The 22,747-nt window shown below is 37.9% G+C and overlaps 1 protein-coding gene across 1 annotated transcript in view; it reads left to right on the plus strand.

Moving 5' to 3' along the window:
* The window catches only part of VRK1 (vaccinia related kinase 1), a 32,962-nt gene continuing 11,221 nt past the window's right edge, over window positions 1,007-22,747 (plus strand). The window contains exons 1-11 of the mRNA XM_021402756.1: window positions 1,007-1,137; window positions 7,101-7,262; window positions 8,803-8,858; window positions 13,349-13,418; window positions 13,833-13,920; window positions 15,039-15,147; window positions 15,291-15,383; window positions 16,340-16,472; window positions 17,707-17,827; window positions 18,872-18,930; window positions 19,122-19,300. Coding sequence (XP_021258431.1) covers window positions 1,029-1,137; window positions 7,101-7,262; window positions 8,803-8,858; window positions 13,349-13,418; window positions 13,833-13,920; window positions 15,039-15,147; window positions 15,291-15,383; window positions 16,340-16,472; window positions 17,707-17,827; window positions 18,872-18,930; window positions 19,122-19,300 — 1,179 coding nt within the window. The 5' untranslated portion in view covers window positions 1,007-1,028. The remainder of the gene's footprint in view (window positions 1,138-7,100; window positions 7,263-8,802; window positions 8,859-13,348; window positions 13,419-13,832; window positions 13,921-15,038; window positions 15,148-15,290; window positions 15,384-16,339; window positions 16,473-17,706; window positions 17,828-18,871; window positions 18,931-19,121; window positions 19,301-22,747) is intronic.

The following is a 22,747-nucleotide window of genomic DNA, read 5'->3' on the forward strand; positions in this document are numbered from 1 at the left end:
AGGAAAGTGTCTGGGTGGGTTTTGAACATCTCTTGAGAAGTCCACAACCTCTCTGGGCAATTTGTTCCAGTGTTCTGTCACCCTCAAAGTAAAGAGGCTCTTTCTCGTGTTCAGATGGAACATCCTCTGTTCCAGTTTGTGCCCACTGCCCCTTGTCCTTTTGCTGCACACCACTGAAAAGAGCCTGGCCCCATCCACTTGATACCCATTCTTCTGTGTAAGTGTTGATAAGATACCCTCTCAGTCTTCTGTTCTCCAGGCATATGTGGTAGCATCTTCCACTTCTCCTGAACAGTCATTTTGGTGCAGTAGTATCCTACAGCATTCAGAACAGCTCAGATTCTTGAATATCTGCAGGATCCCTAGTCTAGATTTCTATTATTCCTGTGGAATGATAGCTGTTACCTGGTCTTAAGCTGTATGCACCAAGATTGCTCCATGTGGAGATGGTGGCAGTGTCTGTTTATTTTCTGCCTCATCCCCTGAGTCCCCTGTTGGGAATGCCTCTAAGCATGTTCCATGCCTGTTTCCAGCTGCACAGGTGTGGGAGTGCATGAATTTGTAGCTGAAGAACACCAGGTGACAAGCAGGTCAGCCCCACTGGGTGAATCAACACCTTGTGATTTGACTCAGATGCAAGAAATGGAGACAAGTTGGGAAAACAGAGCAGATCCACACTCGTCTGGTGTGGGCATGGGTTCATGGACGATTCCGTCTCGTCCAGCCCCGCTCTGAGGTAACAGAGGGCCACAGAGATGGCTGCCAAGAGCTGCTCTGTGCTGCTGTGCTGCTTGATCCCCATCAGCAACTGTCCTACACTGGCTCCCTTTAAGGGCATCGCCGCACGGCATCAGCAGGCAGAGCCCTTTCCCCGACTTGTTTCAGCTTAAAACTCTTGACAGTGCACAGGACAAAACGCCCATCTCAGAGCTGCGAGACCAGCGAGCTCACGGACTACACCTCCCAGCATGCCCCGCGCCCCAGGAGGGGCGGACCAGGCGAGCGGCAACAGCCAATGGGCGCGAGCAATGCTGGGATGTGGGCGCCGGGGCGGGCGGGCCGCCGGAGAGCCGCGGGCAGTGCGGGAATTTCGGACGGCGCGGGAGGAGCGGCGGCTGGGTCCGGGGCGCGGCGGAGGTACTGGGAGCGGCGGCTGTTTCTGGAGGCGCTGCGTTTTCTTTTTCCCCCCTTTTTTTTTAGGCTCCGAGCTCTGGGGCGCCTTCCCGCCTTGCTTTCGGCCTGCCCTGCGTCCTCCGCCGTTCCGGCAGGCTGCGGCCGGGCTCTCCCATTCCCTCGCTGGGGAGGCGCGGGGTGCGGGCCCTCTGCCGTTCCTCCCGGGGGAACCTGCCCGTGCCGGCAGGGTGAGGAGAGCGGTGGCAGGAGGCTTCCAGCTCCCGCAGCTTCTCCGTGGTCTGTGCTGCTCCGACCTTTGGCGGCAGCGGCCTAAATGGCTTTCCTTCATGTTTGATTTTAGTGCAAAGGTGAGGGAGGAGTAAAAGCGTCGCCAGCAGCTTGTCACCTGCGGGAAGATCCCGGTGCGGCCAACACACGGAATACTGCCGTGGCTGCAAAGCACTCCTGAGTTTTGTAGTTCAGTAAGCGTACGAGGGCTGCTCCGAAAGTAATGCCTCCTGTTTTATTATGTTGGCCCGTGACGTCAGAGGCGGATGTTGGTGGCATGGCAGTAGTGGTTGAGCCTTCCCGCCAACATTTTGCTCTGTTTTGTTGCCATGTGACAGATGGCAGCAGACGGGTGGTCTGACAAAATAACGTCTGTCATGGAAGTGTGGATGAAACAAAGGTGCATCACCATGAAGCTGGTGAGGGGTCTGGAGCACAGGCCTTATGAGGAGTGGCTGAGGGAGCTGGGATTGTTCAGTCTGGAGAAGAGGAGGCTCAGGGGAGACCTCATTGCTCTCTATAACTACCTGAAGGGAGGTTGTAGCGAGCTGGGGGTCAGCCTCTTCTCTCTTGTAACTAGTGACAGGAGGGGGAATGGCCTCAAGTTGCACCAGGGGAGATTTAGGCTGGACATTAGGAAATACTGCTTTTCTGGAAGAGTGGTCAGGCGCTGGAATGGGCTGCCCAGGGAGGTGGTGGAGTCACCATCCCTGGAGGTGTTCAAGAAGCATTTAGATGTTGTGTTGAGAGACATGGTTTAGTGGGGTTATTGGTGGTAGGTGGATGGTTGGACTGGATTCTATGATTGAATTCCTCTGTGCAGAAAAAATGGCACCTACTGACACTCCCTGATGCTTGCTGGACATTTCTGGGAGCCAAACAGTGGATGTGAGCACAGCGAGGTGGTGGGTAGTGTGTTTCAGCAGTGGCAGCAGTGGGTCGCCTCCATTGGTGCAAATTGTTAGCAGCGTGGCATGCAGGCTCTTGTTCATTGCTGGTGAAAATGCAATAGCTCATGGTGGTGACTGCGTTGGAAAAAGTCTTTTGGAGCTGAGCATCTGCTCTGTCAGTTAAGTGGTATTTTGCTCTTCGTGTCTGTTGTAGTTTCCATGGAAATAAATAGGAGGCATTACTTTCGGAGTGATCTATATAGTATTCCTTTTACATACAAACCTCTAAGTCACAAATGATCAGTTTTAGGATCAGGGTAGTTGTGTAACATCTGGACTAAGCTGTTTCTTGCAGTGGTTGTGGTTTTCATTTCCTATGTCTTGCCCTTTGCATTTCTTTTTGAGACTTACGTAATGGCATACGTTTCTAACTTGGTTGTCTTCTTGGGTTTTTTGCTGGTGCCTAAGGCTTTTTTTTTTTTTTTAATTTCACAATGATACATAGGCCTTTTGTATTACTAACAAAAATATAAAAACTTTTCCTGTAGTTATTGCTGTGTCAAAAGACTGGTACCTTCTTTGTGGGAATAAACCATCCCCTTAGTTCTTGAGGATAATCCCTTAGTTAGATTGTCTTTTTCCTCTTTTGCAGGCAGACCTAGATGTCTTGCCATGACTGATGAGCATTATTAATAACACATACGTTAAAGGTGTTGCTGGAGTTGCCTGTTCATGAACGGCAGCACAGGTCACCAGCATGCCTTCTTGCTGTTGGGAGTGAAAATGGGCCCTGTTGAGATCAACAACAGTAAAAATGGCAATGTCTAGAGAATAAAAAGGAGGATCAGGAAGAAACCAGTCTGAATTGCCACACTGCAGAAATACATCTTTTGAAATAAATTTGATGTATATTAATTACAAAGTTTCATTGAGAATGGATGCTGACACAAATTGAGAAGTCGCTATTTGTGTTTCTTCTAAGAGTTCAATTATACCTAGAGTTGCAACTGCTGCAGATGACATTTGTATAGATAACAGTACTAATGACACTACTGGTACCAAATTGTCTGCATATCTCAAGCACAGTTTATTCTGTTTCTTCCAAGGTGCTTTATTAGAGAGAAGAAGAAGAAATAGCCTTTGTGTTACTGAGAATCTTTCAGCGAGAATTTAGGCTTCTGCTGTTTACATTTGTTAGAAGTCAGGTCTTTGTCAGGAACACAGTGTAACCGCATAAAATGCTGCTCTTTACAGTCACGCACCTTGAAAATTGTTCTTATCAGATACCTTAGCTACGTAGGGTCCTGTCTATTTCATACTTGTCTGATAGTATAGTGCTTGACAGCTATGGCACACTTTCCAGGGAATTCAGATGGTTGCAGGCACTAATGAACTGAGTTTCACAATGCCTGTTAAATAGAAAATAGTTCCATTTACTGATGGGGAAGAGTAATTGAGATGCAGGAAAGGTAAAGGTAATTTTTTAAAATGTAATTTGAAAGATGATTTTAGGGAAAAGTAGATGACTGTATTCCAGCTGTTGAAAGTACAAGTGGGCAGTTCTATGTTAGGCTTGCAGGTTCATAAGTTTCCTGACAAACCCCTCATGTTTGCTGTTTTGTGAGCTGAAAAAACATGCGCAATGGCAGAATTTGTTCTACAATCTCAGAATGTTTTTTTTTATTTTAGCTGTTAATTTTGCTTTTCAATTTTGTACTTCAATATAGAAAGTTTTTGCAGTCTAAAGGTCTTTCAGCTTTCAATCAATCGAGTATCTTTGAATTGATTTATCCAAATAAATGTGTGGTCATTGCTTAAATATTTCCATGAATAACAGCTTTTTTTTTTTTTTTTTTTGTAAAAGGGTGCTTGCTTAGTCTTGTGGATGCTGCCCATTGAAAGCGATCTGTGTTTGGCACCTATGGCCTACTGATAGTTTGACCAACTTGTAAATAGGCACACTGCCATCCTAACAGATGGAAATGAATATAGACAGCCAAGAAACCATGTATGTGTATCTAGTGTATTTGTTAAGGGCATAGATCCCAGCTGGGGATGCTCAGACTTATGTCCATTTTCAATTTTTGTTTTTATGGGTAAAGGGAAGTCATTGTAATTTTTTTTTTTTAACTGAATACCTTCAGGCTTATAATTATTGACTACATTGAATGACAACAATGACCAAAAAGAGAAATACCAGCTCCTTTAATACTTTTGTAGACCTATTTCAAGTAAACTTAATTCTCTTTAAAGGGAATCCACTATCAGCAGAATTACTGTGAAAGCCAAGGATACTAAATGTATCAATACTTTTGTTTGACTGTCTTGCTAGCTTTGTTGAAGAAGACGCTGTGAATTTTGCTTTTACTGTACAGTGGTCTTTCCAGCATTCAGGCACCCCAAGTACATCTATCCAAGTCTCAGTGGAATTATTTGCAGTAACTCTGAGGTCATGTTGCAGTCTCTCCACCCCTGTTTATGCTCTCTTCATGTCTCTCAAATTGTTATCTTGCGGCCTATTTACTCACTTGTTTTTTTTTTTTGTACCCTGTCGAATATGATGGTGATCACAGTCTTGATGCGTGTCTGAGTCCATTGGGTAACTGCTGATTTTTGCACTTTTTTTCCTTACCTGTGTCAGTCCTAGGGTTCCAAACTTTTTTATTTTTTATTTCCCCATCTCTTTTAATGGTTTCAGTCAGTGCTTTCTGATAATGTCTTTTCTTTCCTGATCTGGGTGTCCTGAGAAGCTGTTGGCCTTCTTGGCCAGTATCAACACATTGCCAGTCCAACCAACCTGTTTCTTCTTGTGCTTTGACACCATCACTTTCCCATTTTCATGATCTTAGCTGAACTTGCATCTGATGCTTGGAAGTCTCATTTTTATTCCGTAGAAAAACTGGGGGAAGAATCTTCCTCTAGGACAGTATGGTGTATATCCCATTGGAAATGGAAAAAAAAAAAGGATAGAGGCAAGAGGATATGAGTAAAATTATGAGCAAAGTTGGTCTTAAATTTTAAGTGTAGGATGTCAAAGTTATATCTTGACTATAGGGAAGACATTCTGTGTATTCAAATATGGGAAAGCAATGCTGAATTAAAACATCCTATAATGAAGAAGCAAGTGCAGTGTAGGTATCAGTAAATACTCGCCTCTTCTGTGATGTGGGTGTTTCATAATACTGCTTTGTTGCAGTTACTCATTTCATCCATGTATGTATTCAGGTGTGGCTCTGAGAAACAAAATTCTCAGATTAAAAAGAACCCTGAAAAAGCAAGACATTTCTTTGGTATAGAATCTTATACCTTTTCTCTTTATTCCTATGTTGAATGGCTATATCACCTGCAGACTGACTGCAAACAAGAAGCATTTCAGGAAATTTGAGAGCTGTTCTTGTATTCAGCAGAAGAGAATTTGGCATGGGCTGTTGTCTTCAGATGTTAGGTGACGGACTTCATTTGGGGAAGGAAAATTCCTGAAGGTGTTAATAGGTGAGAAAAGGACCGTTTAGAGGGAGGAACACTTTGAGAACAGCTGCTACAGTTATGTGATTTTTTTTTTATTTTGAAAACTAAAAGAAGTTCTTTAGGACTACAGGAAGAAAGTCCAATAGAACTAAAAGAAAACTACTGTTAAGAAATGCATTTGGCTTAGGGTTGTTGTACTCATTAGCTAAACTAATGAGGAAAATTAATGAGGATAGACTTTTTTTATCCAGAAGTTTCCTGAATTGTGTATTAATAGTCCTTCCTTCTTTCATAAGAAAAATAAAATGAAAATCCCAACAGCCAGAGCTTCATCTTCTATGAAATAACTGGGGCTCTTTGTACACCTTTCCACTTCATAAGGTAGTGGGACAGATCATGTCTTTGTAAAAACAAAAGTACTTTCCAGTAAATAGAACTAGTGCACACCTTGCCTTGTTGTGCCCATGCATTCAGCAAGTTTTTTTACTGACTCAAAAGCTGGCTTTGTGAAAAAGCCCAAACGTGTATTTGCTTCAAATGAGGTCTGTTTTGCTTTGTTTGTTCCAATCAGCTGTTACGTTACTTCTAGAAATGCTGCTTTTCTGGAACCTAAGGTTGGGAAGTTGCAACAACATTAATTTTACATCTGTAGTCTCCAGATAGGTAGTTAGGTAATAGCTTTTTGGTGATCTATTAAGTACCATCCTGTGAATGGTAAGTGGATTCACTCCCGTTGCTTGCAGTTATGTTGGAGAAAAAAAATAATTAACTGTTTGAATCCCTATTTTTTCTGATATTTTCATACAGATAGAAGGAACCTCTGAGAAATGTTGATATTACTGGTTTGTTTGTTTTTGGTGTAAACGTTAATACCTTTTCCTATTATTACTGCAAACTTGGACTGTCTGACATTTCTTCAGTAAGTAAATTAAACTCTGGGAAAACTGATGAGCTTTGTTTCCTTAGTTTACTTTTTTCTGAGTTCAGAACTACAGTCGCTTGTGATCAATTTAGTATAACAGATTCTGACATTTTTCTACTGTGTATTATACAAAGTCTTCTAATAGCTTTCTCATGTGAAGATTTTTGCTTTCTGATATTTTTTTTTTCCTGAAGCCTGGAGAAATTTGTTGTTTTAGAATTCATGCCAATGAAATTACTTACTGTATTTCTTTTAAAGTATCTTTGTAACAAATTAAGCAATCTGTGTAGAAAGCTATCAGAAGCGAAAGCAAGCAGAAAGCACTGTCATGCGAAATAACATGAAAATAATTCTTGTCAGCACACAATCCTTGCTTTTTTCTATTTTTCTTTCCCTTCATTCCTCCTCCCCCTCTGCAGTGAAAATGCCATATATTAAGAAGACAGCTGGAAAAAAGGTCCCTGCAAAAAGGAAACTTGCTGAAGTGTTTGCTCTGGGGGAGGTTCTAACAGACACATCAAGAAAAGAATGGAAATTAGGTGCCCCTATAGGGCAAGGAGGCTTTGGACGTCTATACCTTGGTAAGTCTGTTGATCTTTGGTATTATTTTGAAGTGAGATGTTTATGCTTGTTCAAAACAACGAATAATTGACCCAAAGTTAGAAATCCTTAGTGTCTTCAACTTACCTTTTTGGCTAGAACCACAGCTTGGTTCATGTTCTTGGAAAAAATTGACAAGAGTGAGGAGATGATTATTGTAAGCACTGGGGTTTGGGAAGTTCCAGTAGCAATTTAAAGTAGTAGTTTGTTCGTTGTTTTTTTTTTTTTTTTTAAGCAGTGAAAAGTTAGTTGAGTATTTGTTTAAATTAGAGTTTTGGTGAGGCTGGAAGAAGAGATACTTACTTGAGTGTACTTATCTTGTGAACTGAAACCTCCTAAGGACATTGTGTGGAGGCTACTGATAGTATTTTGGCCGTTTTTGACTTCTGTGTTGATTCTGACTTCTTCACTGCATTGTAAACTTCTGATGTGAGTCAGATACTTTATCATGTACTCAGTGTTTGGAACAGATTGTAGTGTTGGACCTTACTGTTTAAAGCATCAGCACAATGTTTTACAATGTTGTTTATTGAATTCAGGGTAAACTTTTGGTGAAGATTGTTCTGTAATTAGTATATCTGGTTTTTGAACAGATGAATAGAGAAAAGAGTTCTCAAGGATAACTCAGGGAATTAGAAAACCTTGTTTTGCTCTTAGTCATCTTCCGAACAATTTTTAAGGGATAAAGTATAAGGTGATCATGTTAACAATCTTTCCCCTAAACATCTTTACTCTTTATGATAAGATTGCAGTCAATTCATACTAATTTAAAACAAGGTACCTTATTACTTTTCTTAGTGTCTGGATGAACAGAATGTAGCTTAAGTGGATTAAGAGATAAAACAGGACTAGTAGATGGTTGTTTTTTTTTTTTTTTTGCCAAAGAAGCCTTATGCTTACTTAGCCTTGCTCATTGAACTACTAAATTCACAGAGACTGGAGTTAGAGCTCACTCAAGTTGTGTAGTTCCTTGTATTAAGAACGCCTGCGCAGCTCAAGCCAAAGCCTGCCCAGTATTTGCTCAATTATAATTTGCACAGAGCTGTGCTCTTGACTCCTTCTGTGTTTGGTACTTGCGTAACTTAATGTCTTTTATACCTGTTTCTTCTTTTGTGACAGCTATCAACAGCTCTGTGCCAACAGACAGTCACTTTTGGATATGTAACGTGACAAAAAAGTAGAGAGAATGTTGTTTTCATCTTTATGCCCTCGACTCTGTGTTCGTCACAGTCCTAGAAAATGAAGGAAATGCTATTGACTGGGAAAAAGTTTTTAAATAATAGATGAAGAACTCCTTTATTTAGTAAACTGCCTGTTCTCCTCAAATAGAAAGGAGAATGTGAGACTGTGTCCATACAAAGTAGTCTTGCCGTACTTAGTAGTTCTCTTGCAGAAGTGTAAGCTACTGATACATGCTTATGTCAGTACTTAATTGCTCAGTCATTTCTTCCTGCAAAACAAACAATCGTGTTCTGTGATGGCTTCCTCTCATATTACTAATACACCCTTTCTTTTTAACAGCTGATGTTAATTCTTCAAAGTCGGTTGGCAGTGACGCACCTTATGTTGTAAAAGTGGTAAGAGAACATTTGAATCTTTACTTCACAAATTGAAAATGTTTGTTTCAGAATAACGTGTAATTTAAAGCATCTTCTCACTAAAAATAATAGTTCCACAGGGTGTTGTTGAAATGTGCTTTGTTTAAAACAGAACTGTGGTGATACAGAGGAATTCTGAGATAACGGAATTCTTGTGTATAGGAAGTGAACAGTGGAACGTCAACAGAGTTGAAAAGAGCTCATGAAATTCTGTTTCGTTTGCTGCTTATTGTAAATAGCCCCCCCAAAAAAACCAAAACAAAAACCAAAACAAAAACCAAAACAAAAACAAAACCTGGATAACTTCTGGAAAATTTCTGTGCTTCAACAGTGAGTCTGTGTGAACTGTTGCTCACTGGATGTTAGTAAGCTGACAGATGGCTTGGGTGTGGAAACAGCAAAATGTTGATTCCCAGTGTCCCCACAGACATGAAGTTGTTTAAACATTTTATGATAAAACACATACGTATTCTATTTTCTAGTGAATTAAAATGGTATGGAGACATTATTTTTTTTAAATCTAGTGATTAGATAGAGGAAACAGCAGTGTTGGTTGGTAGCTCACATTTTAGCCCACTGAAGTAAATCAAAGTCCTTTTTATTAGATAAAATTTTCTTCTGTTTTAATATTAAACTAACAAAGGACTTTTTTTTAACTTGATTTAACTATAATGCTGCTTTCCTAAGGTAAATGTATAAATTAATTTTTCTTGAATTTTGCTGGATTATTTTGTGTAGATCCTGCTATTATAAAATCATAGCTGTAAAATCAGTGTAAAAAATAAAAATAAAAAAGGAATGTGTGAATGGACATAATAAATGGTCTGGATCTACTATCTCGGTACTTTTTGGCCCTATGAAGAAGGTAGATACCAGCAAACTGTACAAGAACTTCTCGATATGAAAAGTTAGTTTTTCAGCACAGTTCGGAAGTGTGGCAGTTTCATCTGAAATGCTTTACTGTGATATCTTGTCACTTATGCAAATATGTTAATATTCCTAATTTTTTTCCCCCAAATTAAAATAGGGATTACTTTAGAATAAAATACATTTTAGTTATTATGTGCCTTTAATCTTGATATTTATATAAGTTGACTATAAGGAAATTGTAGGGTACTGTTCTTGGCATCCCTAGATACTGTCGGTGGTGACTCTCTGTCTGAAATGTTGTCGCTTATTTAAAGAAAAAAACACACTGCTTACAATGCAGATGTAAGTGGAAACTGCAGTGCTTTCGGTGTCCCAAGGGGCGCTGCAAGTTTGGTGAAAAGTCTGGAAGGCAAGATGGAGGGGCAGCTGAGGTCCCTTGGTGTGTTCTGCCCAGAGCAGAGAAGCTGAGGGAAGGCCTCATGGCGGCTGCAGCTCCTCACAGGGAGCGAAGGGGCAGCGCTGAGCTCTGCTCTGTGACAGCGTCAGGGCCCAAGGGAATGGCATGGAGCTGTGTCAGGGGAGGGGCAGGTGGGGGTTAGGGAAAGGTTCTGCACCAGAGGGTGGTTGGGCACTGGAAGCTCCTGGGCTGATGCATGGTGGTGTCCTGGATTCTACATGTCCAACCTGCACTGGCAAAGCAGGGAGCGTCCATTCTGTAAGAACTGGCCTATTCCAGTGGCAAGGAGCAGACGCTCAAGTTATCAGCAGTGGTTTGTCTCTGAGGAGCAGTGGCCCCAGGTGCCAGGCTCATGCTGAGTTTTGACAGTTGGAAATGATGAAGTAGAGAACCAGTTTGGCTTGCTTGTAAAAGTATCAGATATACATTATTTTACATTGTGCATAATTGCTGACACCTTTCCCCAAGGTTCAAACCTATTAATCTGCTTTTCTTCCTTCCACTTTGGGCTCTGATAATAAGAAGAGTTATGATAACTTTTGGTTTGATTTTATGGTAGATGCACTTTGTTGCAGCGATCTGTAAATACCCCCATTTCTAATCTCCCTGACGACCACTCGCTTTTAATTTGTGTTCTATAATTTTGTGTTGATGGCAATAAAGAGTAGCCCAGTTTTGTGCTGCCCTCACAAATGACCCATAACATATTATGCCTCTACAGTTGAGTATAACATGACTATGGATAAGGGTCTATTTTCTAATGCTTGGGTGATTCCTAGTTGATCTAAAGCAGAGTGGTTAACAGCTTTGAACAATTATTAGTGTTTAACAAAATATGTGCTTCTGTAATAATGTTCTTCAAATTAAGCTATTAAAGCGGCATGGAAATTGGCTTAGTCTTTGACATATCCTCATAGTATTGATGTCTGAGCAGTACAAAATGAATTATAGCTTTTATTTAAAAAGAAATGCTTTTTAAACATGTGGACCTTTCAGATGTCATTGTTCAGGAGTGGATGCAGAGTTTAATAACACTCAATTAAATTGCTGACTTACAGAGATTGGAATTCTTAAAATACTACCTGAAGAAATTTGTTGAGTTTTGACTTCTCCGTAAGCACTTCTATTATATCTTTTCTAATTAGAGCTTAATTTCAGTTCTGCAAGTAGTGTGTTTAGAGTGACTGTGGGCATAAGTTGCGGAAATTTGTGTTTGAAGTCTTTCTTGTCTTAGAGTATTGTAAGATGAGTAGTATGGCAGACAGTGGGCATCATCATGTGAGCCTTTTTAATATGCATTTATTTCTCTTTATGTAGAACTAATGATATAATAGGAAACAGTGTAATAGTCAGCATAAACTTCTGTTTTATGATTAAATAATTTCCTTGAGTATGACGAAATTCCAGATTTTCAGCATTTGCTCTGACTAGAGAGATTTTTTTCAGCAGAGACATGATTTATTGATGATTTATTTAAAGGCAACTATTTTAAGAATTTATAACACCTACAGTTTTTCACTATATTTTAGTAACAATAGCATTCTTCAAACATAAGTAAATTGAATCAAAATCATATGTAGGCTTTATGTTCTAACTAAGAGTATTAATGGAATATACTATGTGGAAACAAGCAAATAGGTCAGGTAACTTTCATCCAAGACAACCACAATAAAAGAATTCAAATGTTTAACCCTTCTCCTCCATGTTAGATAAACTATTTATAACTGATACGTATCCATAGTAGATATGTAAGTGAAAGTAGTTACGCGTGCTCCAAAGCCTCTATGTGTACATCAGTAGGTTGAGTTGCTTTTTTTCAGGTTCGTTGCTCAGGTCTAAAGCTTTGTTGCAGAAGAAGGGGCCAGAAAATGGTTGTCTTAGCTCCACTGTTTATCAGGGCAGTGCTGCTGCAGAAAGTGAGGTGGAGACAGTCTTTTTAATTGTGTCCATGTCTAGGACTCATGCCTAAGCTTGGTATTTGGTCTCACTGTGACTGGTTTTCATACTCTACCTGTAAACCAATAAATCAGATGCACATTAAAGGCCTTGTACATCACTGTGTTTGATCTCTTTGCATTATTTTGTTAGTGTTAGGCAGCAGTAAACCTTTAGTTGCTGTGGTGCAGTCTGGCATTTAACAATTTTCTGGATTGCTGCATCTACATTTAAAAATTACAGTTTTAACCGTGTGTGATCAGTGTTATATCTTGAAACTTTTGTCTGTATCAGGTGATTGTAGTCTTTGTGATTGTCATTGCTGGTAATCACATACTTTTTTTTTTTGTTTGATGTTCCAAAACGGATATTTTCACTGAGAAGGAATGAGTTTGGGCATAAATGACTAACCAGACAAACATAAGTTGCTGAAGCCTGAAGCTTATCTCAAAATCAATCACTTAAGAAGTGCAAGAGTTGAAGTCACTTTTTTCTTTTTCTTCACTAACTTCTGAAAATGAATAGTTAAGGTACTTAGGTACCTGCAATTCTTGCAGTATTTCAAAGCTTTGGTGTTTTCAGACCAATTTCTCTCTTGCGCTTCACTTGTAATATGTAGCTACCACAGCTTATCCAAAGATTAAACTTGAATTCATTGCGTGTCTACCTTGTGTTTAAACTAAAGTCAAAGTAAGTGTAGTTCTTCAGTTAGAGAGAACTCATTAAATCTTACGTAATTTTTACTTTGATCAACTAACGTATGAGAGGCACAAAATACCTTATGTTCAGCAAGAATTTCACTTTTGTTGAGCTTTTTCTTTCCAATCATTTCAGATGTTATTTAAACTCACTAATGACTATTGCAGCTGTGGCAATCCAACTTTAATTTGGAAAATCAGAGATAATAAATGTTGCTTAACGTTTTTTCCTAAACTGTTATTGCCAATTACTGGTAATATTTCTATATGTTTCAGTTGTTATTTTTTATTCTTCCTTGTTATGGGAAAGAATTTTTTGATACCTTTACTGTTAAGCAATTTGTAATAAAACTAACTTTTTAGAGCCAATCTTACTTTATTTAAAAAAAAATCATTCTATTGAATTAATCATTTATATGCTTTTAGAGAGTGAAGTTACTTTTTTTTTAGCTTAGTGTTAATGCCTAACAATTAAAGCAGTTTTTAACTAATTTTAAATTGTCTTAAAGGAACCCAGCCAGAATGGACCTCTTTTTACTGAGTTAAAGTTCTACATGCGAGCTGCTAAGCCAGATGAAAGTAAGCAGTCTATTAAAATGTTTTTAATGAACTACAAGCATTTAGGAAAATAGAGTGTGCAGGAGTAATGTTGATCTTTAAAATAATCTTTTTTATATAATTTTCAAAATTATTTTTAAATGTTTAAAAACATATAGACATACAGTCTCAGAGATGTTCAGGCGTATAGTAAAACTAGAGGGTCTGGAAATAGCTTAGTTATAATTGTGTCAATGGCATTGTCAAAATTGAAACCGTAGTTGTATCCCTGTTGCTATAAATGATATGTCATTTATTTTCCAATACAACTGGCATAGTAGTTTCCATAAAATAAGCAGCTCACATGTATACAGAAACTGTAAGTGACGAGTACCCTCCTTCTATGTAAACTATTCTGATGCAAATTCATGAATTTACCTCTATTTGTATTTTCAGTTCAGAAGTGGACTAAGTCCCATAAACTGAAATATTTAGGTGTACCAAGATATTGGGGTTCTGGCTTGCATGAAAGAAGTGGAAACAGGTGACTATATCTTTTGTTGGCATGTATTAGGATTTATTCTATCAGCGCCCACCATCTGTTTTAACCTAATTTGGTTTAAGATGTATTTTTCACTTCATATTGTTCACTTCTATAGTAAAAATACACACCCTGTTATGAATATGAATAAGGAATAGATGAATAGATACACTTCATGCTGTTTCTTATTCATTTGTGTACATTCTTAGTTTTCATTTGTCTCAAATGTTGCTGGAAACAGTAAGGCTATATATATGTGTATATGAATTAGAAGCTCTTCATATGTGAATTAAAATAAAATTTTATTTTATATACCCATGGTTATTATGACTAAAATTATTTAGGAGTAATTTCTAGTATTCTTTGTCAGAAAGAGTTTTTATTATTTGGTATTGAATGATACGCTTCTTCATAAAACCTGGCTTCCTAGTGGACTTTCCTTTTATAGCTATGCCATGAAAAAGTTTTACTAGTTCTCTGGCAGTATGTTAGGCTTTATCTTATGTAAAAATCACATGAATTTTGAAAGACAGAAGTAAATATAACGTAACAGTATTTTTTGGAGTAAATTTTTGATTTTATTAGCAGTTGAATATCTGTAGCTCTTTTGTATAGTTACTGTGAACTCTTACATTGACCACTTCAGCTATAGTGACGAATGTCATTACACCTTTGGCAAGTGAGTCTTTTATTTTTTGTAGTAGGCCAAAAGAAAGTTTGTAATAGATTTCAAGAAACTAACTCTTTAAAGTAACAATATTAAATCACTTGTTCATCTAGCAAGCCAAAAAAATTTATTTCTGTAAGTAATTGGTACTTGGTTTTACCTATGATGAATTGTAATATTTTCCTGTGTGAGTATGGTATTGTGTAACCAGACAGGCATAAGAACAGGCACTGTTCTTTTAAATGGACAGACTTGACTAGCTCATGCAGAAAAGTTGCTACTTGATACATCACTTTATAAAAGAAAAAAAAAAGTCATGTATTTCCTATACAATTGCTTTCTGTGAATCTGCAGCTTATCTTTTGAGATGTTTTCATTCATTTGTACAATTAACACAAAGACAAAATACAAAGAACAATTCATTAACTTTGCTGTTTTTTTCCCTTGCATTTAGCTATCGGTTTATGATAATGGATCGTTTTGGCAGAGATCTTCAGAAGGTGTATGAAGAGAATGCAAAGCGATTTGCTCATAAAACTGTACTTCAATTAGGCCTGAGAATAGTAAGTTAAAAAAAAAAACTTTTTTTTTTAACAATCTAGCTTCCTTGTGTAGCTCTCAGTTAAATCATGTTTTTGTGCTGAGTACAGGTCCTCTGCTGGGTGGAGCTGGGTACTGCATTTATATTAATGTTTTGTTTTGCTAGCTTGATATTCTGGAATACATCCATGAGCATGAATATGTGCATGGAGACATCAAGGCCTCAAACCTTCTTCAGAGTTACAAGAACCCTAATCAGGTATTTCTGATGCATTTTATTCCTCATGTTTTAAACCTTCTGTTTGACAACACATGGAAGTGCTTTGAACCAGTGAAATCTAGCAGAAGCTCATTTTTAAGAATGTATATAGTAACATTATTTCTGCTTGACATTTATATCTAGTTAATATTCTATGATTTTTTAATGCAGTTTGCTGGACAGTTATCAAATTGACTGTTTGCCCTAAATAATAATCTAGAGAAGCTCTCAAGATTTAAAAAAAAAAAAAAAAAGGACTCTCAGATAGGTATTTGCAGGTGGAAGCTTAAAATTATATAGCACACCAGTAAATTATGTTTGCCTGTCTGCATGTTACTTCGTTCCTTTGTTCAAGAAATCCATCAGATAAGCATTCTGTTACTTGGAAAAATTGGTCTTAAAGTGTTGATTGTTCCACTTGATTTACAGAAGTCTCATTTTTCTGCATTTATAACTTTCTTCACTATTCAAAAAATGCATATTAGAATTTCAGAGTCGTGTGTATCTTCTTGCCCAAATTTTAACTCATGAAATAAAGTAATATCAGTTATCTTAAAGAAATCTGGTGTCAGTGAGGGATAATGTGAGAGGTATATATTAGTCAGTATTGTTTAAATGGGACAGCTGACTTAAAAGGAGGTAGGACAGTAAGTGAGAGACAGAATAACTCAACACTGAGATGTGGTAGATTTTTTTTGTTTGTTTGAAATTAAACTTGTTGGTTATAACTGACTGTTCTGCTGTGCTTTTCATTAGCAAGAAATGATTTTTAGATCAAATTACAATACGGAAAAAAGAACTTGACACATTGTTTAAAATCATATGTAGTGATCTCAATAAAATGAGGTTCACTTAAATAAAAAGATAACTCAGAATAGTTGGGATTGACATTTATTATTTCTGCATTTTTGTATTTATAATTCTTTAACCTTTGAATTCTTTGTGAAAATTACTAGGTGTATTTGGTGGATTATGGGCTTGCGTACCGATACTGTCCTGAAGGAGTTCACAAAGCATATAAGGAAGATCCTAAAAGGTGTCATGATGGAACTATTGAGTATACCAGTATAGATGCACACAAGGGTGTGGGTAAGGATATAAAACTTGGTTCTCAGTGACAAACATTTGTGCATCCTTTTAAAAATAAATACTTAAGACTTTGCTGCATTGTTTTTAAATGACCAGGTTTCTGAAGCTATTAAAAAGAAATTCTCTGTGGGTTATATGAACATATTCCTTTTTCTAAGCTTACTGATATTTGTTTTGAAGGTAGTTTTCTGTAGTTTTTAATGCAACTCTCTTAAATAGATGCCCTTAATTTATGAGGGCTGTTAAGATGTTTAGTGTACTGCTTTTTATTAACTGGGTAGAAATGGAAGAGTGCTTATTAGATCTTGATAGACAAACAGATCTTGTTTTCAAGGGAGAAATCTTTTATCAATATGAACATCATTCCTTCATATTTGGTAGAGATGCACAGTATTATTTATAGATTAATTTTTAGATGATGTTTTAACAAAGCTCTTTGTTTATTATGAATATTAATAATTGTGCCTGTAGTCATTGAAAATCAAAAGGCAAGAATTTCAAAAATGTTGAATATTAAAACAACATCTTTGTGAATATATCTTGTGCATTTGTGGTGGATATCAATTTTAGTTTCTTAATTTTTTTTAATTAGCATCAAAGTACATCTTGCAAAAATGTCAGATTTTGAAAATTACTTACAGGACGATGAACTGCTGCTCTATGCTTGAAACTGAACGTGGACAAAATCACTTGAATTGCTCATTTATCCGTTTAAAGTGTAATTTGTATCCAGTGTATGAGGTGTTTGTTTTGTTTTGATGAGACTTAGGGATCTGATATCTTTCTGTCCTGTATTTGGTTTTCAGGCCACATAAAATATTTCAGCATTGTGAATTAATTATTTCAGGAGCTGTATTTCAGCACTGTTACAGAGAAAGGGAAGAAAAAACTGTCAGTCACGTCAGTAGCTTGCTCAATTTTTTTTCCACAATCAGAGTATTTAAAAAGCTTCCCAAATTGGGATAACTGCAGCATGCCATGTCCTTTAGTAGAAGAAAGAGGTTGATAAAGGACTTGAAAATGAATTTATTCTTCCAGATGCAGAAACAATATTTTTTTTTCCTTCCTTACTTTTGCGCTTAAAATAAATAGCAGATACAATAGCATTACATTGTTAGCATTGGTTTTCTATTGTCTTAACACATATACAAATTTTAACTGTTGTTCAACTCTGCATGATTTTTTTTTTTAGCTACTCTTGCGGATCTTTTTTAATCTGTGTATATCTATTTAGCACCATCGAGACGCGGGGACCTGGAGATCTTAGGTTACTGTATGGTTCATTGGCTTAGTGGCCATCTACCGTGGGAAGATAATTTGAAAGATCCAAATTTTGTCAGAGACTCAAAGATCAGGTGAGAAACTGCTTTTTTTAATTTTTTTTTTTAGTTTAGAATCAGAAATAGAAATCAAAATGTCTTAGCGTAGAAATACTTTGTACTTTCAAAATATTCCCTTTTGGTCAGTACGCTGTCTTGTATACACCTCAACTTCTCTTCATTGTGTATAACATATCCTTGATTTGTAATAAAACTTGTACTGTTATGTTCCTGTTTGTCTTTTGCAAATAAGATGTTTGTTTATCCACCAGTAGTGTTGCTTTAGAATACAGCCATGGTAATAGCATAAAGCACTCTCTATCAGTATGCACGTGTCTATAAATTACACTTTAGAAAAAGAGAACTGAAGCATGAGGCATTAATAGCATCATACTTGGAAGTCAGTGGCAGAAATGGGACCTAAAGATGGATCTTTGACATCTTTGAGCATCACTCCAGCTACAGGGCTACTAATGTGGATTTTTTTTGTCTTTCTCCCTCACTCTTGCATTAGTTTGTCACTTCCCCCACTAACCTTCCACTCAAACCTCTCATATAAAAAAGGTTGTCCCAGCACAGCAGTTTCTGTCCTATAAACAAGTATCTGTTACTTGAATTCCTTGCCCAGTTTTCACACTTTTGCTTCCATCAATGTTAATAATGTTTATTTTTTGTCCTTCTCTGTAGTTCTGCCCCCCTTTTCATTATTGCTTTGGCCCGGAATCTGCTCTGAGTAGTATCAGCTAGAGAAACAGTCCTCCAGCAGGAGGAGATAAGGGCACTGGTATGTGAGATTTTAAAGTGGAACAGTGCTTTTCCTGCAGTCTTCTACTTGCTGGCTTTTATAGGAATTGAAACTGGTGAACAAAAACCTGTAATATTTCAGATAGCCTTTGTGGCACTTGTTAGGTTCTCAAATCTGCACTCCTGAAAACAGCTGTACTAAGTCAGACCAAAGATTTCTCTAGTAGTGTTTTCTGTCTCTGACAGTGGTCCAAGCCACATGCTTATGAAGTGTGTCAGAACACTAAGTTTTGAAACTTGAAAGAAATAATAGTTTTGAATAATATCTTTTTTCAGATGTAGAGATAATATTTCAGAGTTGATGGACAAATGCTTTCCTGGGAAAAATAAACCAGGTAAGAGGGGCTATTCTAAATTACAGTGCGTAATTTTTTTCTAAAATGTGTTGTAAAAAAGTCATAATTGTGAGTTTATAAAAAAACAACTTCAAATAAACAGCATAACTAATGCATGTGTATCTTCTCATACTTTATGGTAGAAATACAGAAACATACAGAAATTAACTGGAGGTACCATTTTTTTTTAGATGAAATAGGGAAATATATGGAAAAGGTGAAACAACTGAGCTATGAAGAGAAACCTGCATATCCACATTTCCGAGAAATACTTCTGCAAGGTCTCAAGTCTATTGGGCAAAAAGATGATGGAGTACTTGACTTTGGCTTGTCAGAGAATGGAGACGTGCAAACGAACCCTGTGCAAAAGGTTTTTGTACTCTTAAGAATTTAAAAGCTTTTAATGCATTTTTGAGCTAAATGGAAGAACTAGTCATATTGGAAGTAGGTATCATTACTGCATCAAGTAGGAAATAAGCTAGTAGTGAATGTTTAAGTTATGCTTATTTCTCTAGGTTAACATCACTAATTGTTATGAAACATTAATCCAGAATGATGTTTGTTGATATACTTTCGTATTAGATAGTATCTTAGATAATGGAATGTGTATATGTAGTTGTAATGACATTTGGAAAAACAAACATTTAGTTAATTTACTTAAGTTGGTAAAACTCTCCAGATGGGTCAAAATACACATAAGGTAAAAGAAGTCTAGGTTTTTGTTTCGTAGAATTATAGAATGGTTTGGGTTGGAAGGGGCCTCTTAAAAGTCTGTCTAATCCAACCTCCCTTCCCTGACAAGGACATCTTCTGCTAGACCAGGTTGCCCGGGGCCCCATCCAACCTGACCTTGAGCACCTCTTCTCTGGTCTACCTATTCCAGTGCCTCATAGTAAATCTACTCTCTTTGAATTTAAAACCATTACTCCTTTCACTGCATGCCATTGTAAAAAGTCTCTCCATTTTTATTACAAGCCCCTTTAAGTATGAGGGCTGCTCTGAAAGTAATGCCTCCTATGTTATTGTGTTGGCCTATGACATTAGGAGCGGATGTTGGTGGTTTGAAAGTAGAGGTTGAACCTTCCCGCCAATATTCCGTTACATTTTGTTGCCGTGTGACAGATGGCAGCAGAGGGGCAGTCTGACATAATGGCATCTGACATGGAAGCACGTATGAAGCAACGGTGCATAATTGAATTCCTTCATGCGGAAAAAATTGCACCCATTGACATTCATCGACGCTTGCTGAACGTTTATGGAGACCAAACAGTGGATGTGAGCACAGTGAGGCGGTGGGTGGTGCGTTTCAGCAGTGGCGACAATGACCTGAAAGACAAGCCACGTTCCGGACGGCCATGCACAGCTGTCACACCAAGAAATGAAGAGCGTCTCAATCAGCTCATCCACTCAAATCTGGGGATTACAACCAGGGAACTGTGTACAGAGCTGAATATTGGCTTCAATGCATTGGAAACGATGGTAGGTAGCTGAGAATTTGCTCTATCAAATAGTGTTGTTGTACTCTTTGCATTTGTTGTAGTTTCAGTGGAAATAAATAGGAGGCATTACTTTCAGAACAAGCTATTTTAAGGTCTCTCTGGAGCCTTCTCCAGGCAAAAAAAAAAAAAAAAAGCTCTTTCAGCATCTATTCGTAGGAGATGTGCTCCAGCCTTCTGATAATCATTCTGGCCCTCCTCTGGACCTGTTCTAACAGCTCTGCATCCTTTTTGAGCTGGAGGCCCAAGAGCTGAATGCACTGTTCCAAGTGAGGTCTAAAAATGGCAGAGGGTGAGAATCACTTCCCTTGGCGTGCTAGCCCCGCTTCTTTTTTGATGTAGCCCAGGATACGCTTGGCTTTCCAGCCTGTAGATATGTGCCTTTGGCCAATTTTTCATCCACCAGAACACCAAAGTCCTCTTCCTCAAGGCTCTTTCAGTTCATTCATCCCTCAGTCTGTACTCATGGCTAGGATTATTCTGACCAGTGTGCAGCACCATGCACTTTGCTTTGTTGAACTTCATGATAGTAGCTTCCTTTCCAAGATTAGTTCAAAGTTTATTTTTAAATACAGTTTTTTATGCCACTTAATATTGACATTTACATATTGAAGTTACAATGATGTAATGTTATTTACGAACCCAAATTATAATGGTAGACTAGGAGTATTTTATTTCTTGCATTTAAGAAGCCTTTAAACTCTAGATTTGGACTTTGAGTGCCATGAAGAAAACTTTTGAGAATACAAATTCTGTAAGACATAAAATGATTTTTAATAAGGATAAAAAAGGAGCTAGCAGTTGAATAATAAATATTCTGTTCTTCAAACTGTATTTATTACCTGTCTGTCTGCATTTCTTAAAAAGTGGGCAATTCATTGGTTTCTCTAGTATGAGCCAGGGAGCTGAGAATCGTTAAGAGAGCTGCTGTGAAAGTAGTGCCTCCTATTTGTTGGCCCATGACACCAGATGCAGATGGTGGTATGGCAGTAGAGGTTGAACCTTCCGTTACATTTTGTTGCCACGTGACAGATGGCAGCAGAGGGGCAGCCTGACAAAATGGAGCCTGATGTAGAAGTGCATAGGAAGCAAAGGTGTGGAACTGAATTCCTTCATGCGGAAAAAATTGAAGCCATTGATATTCATTGACACTTGCTGAACATTTCTGGAAACCAAACAGCGGCTGTGAGCGCAGTGAGGCAGTGAGTGGCACGTTTCAACAGTGGTGGCAGTGACATGGAAGCTAAGCCTTGTTCTGGATGGCCATGCAGCTTTTACACCAAGAAATGAAGAGCATCTCAATCAGCTCATCCACATGAGTCAGCTAATGTTGGTGATTGTGTAGAAAAATAGTGCTTTGTAGCCAAGAATTTGCTGTATCAAGTAGTGTTATTGTGTTCTGTGTATTGGTTATAGTTTCCATGGAAATAAATAGGAGGCATTACTTTTGGAGTGACCTACGTACAATAATTCTGTCTGTTTACTCTTGCGATCAGGGAAGGAAATGTTGGTTCTTGGTTTTCTAAGAATCTATCTCCAGTTTTTCTTTCTTGATTTTTGCCCAGTGAACCACTCAGTTTACCATGACTAAAATTCTGCGGAAACATTCCATGTTTCCTGTGGAATTAAGTGTAAAGATTTGTCCATAAAAAGAGTTTATTAGCATAAATTCTTTTTCACTTGTGGGTCAACATGACTTGGGTGTTTGGGGGGGAGAAAAAAAAAAACCACATAAAAACCCAAACCTGTTTAATGGTTGACTGGGATCTTTGCTGAATAAGTTGACCTGCTGCAGAGCCCACATCTGTGACATTTAATGTCCTTGTCAAGCAGAGATGGCTGGTGAACATTTCCATTGGAATGAAACTACAGAAGTCTGATTTCTGTAGCCAATATCAGTAAGACCAAAGGGTGTAGTAACAGTTTTTCATAGGTTCATGCTAGCATCGATTAAGTGTTTTTACACTGTATCTCTTCCTGCACTTCTTCCCCTTTCCTTCTAAAAAAATCTGGGCTAGTTGGGAGAGAGCTGGACTACAGAGCTGCTGAACAATTAGGTAGACAGAGGAAGAAAGGAAGAACGTAATATACTAATTAAGAATATTCATATTTTTAGTGGTGACAAGAAGCTCAACTTGATGACTTTTTGAAAGATAGGTGTTCTCTGTGATCCAAACTGTCAGAAGCTGCTTTCTGTAAAGATAATTTACCACTGATCAGTAGCATCTTGCCTCAGAAAATCAGTATCTTCCACCATGTTCTGAATTTCTTTTGGCATGCTTGAAGTCTAATTTGGAAAAGAAAAATGGAGTCTCGCTTCC

The sequence above is a fragment of the Numida meleagris genome, chromosome 6 (assembly GCF_002078875.1).
Source record: "Numida meleagris isolate 19003 breed g44 Domestic line chromosome 6, NumMel1.0, whole genome shotgun sequence".
Classification (NCBI taxonomy): domain Eukaryota; kingdom Metazoa; phylum Chordata; class Aves; order Galliformes; family Numididae; genus Numida; species Numida meleagris.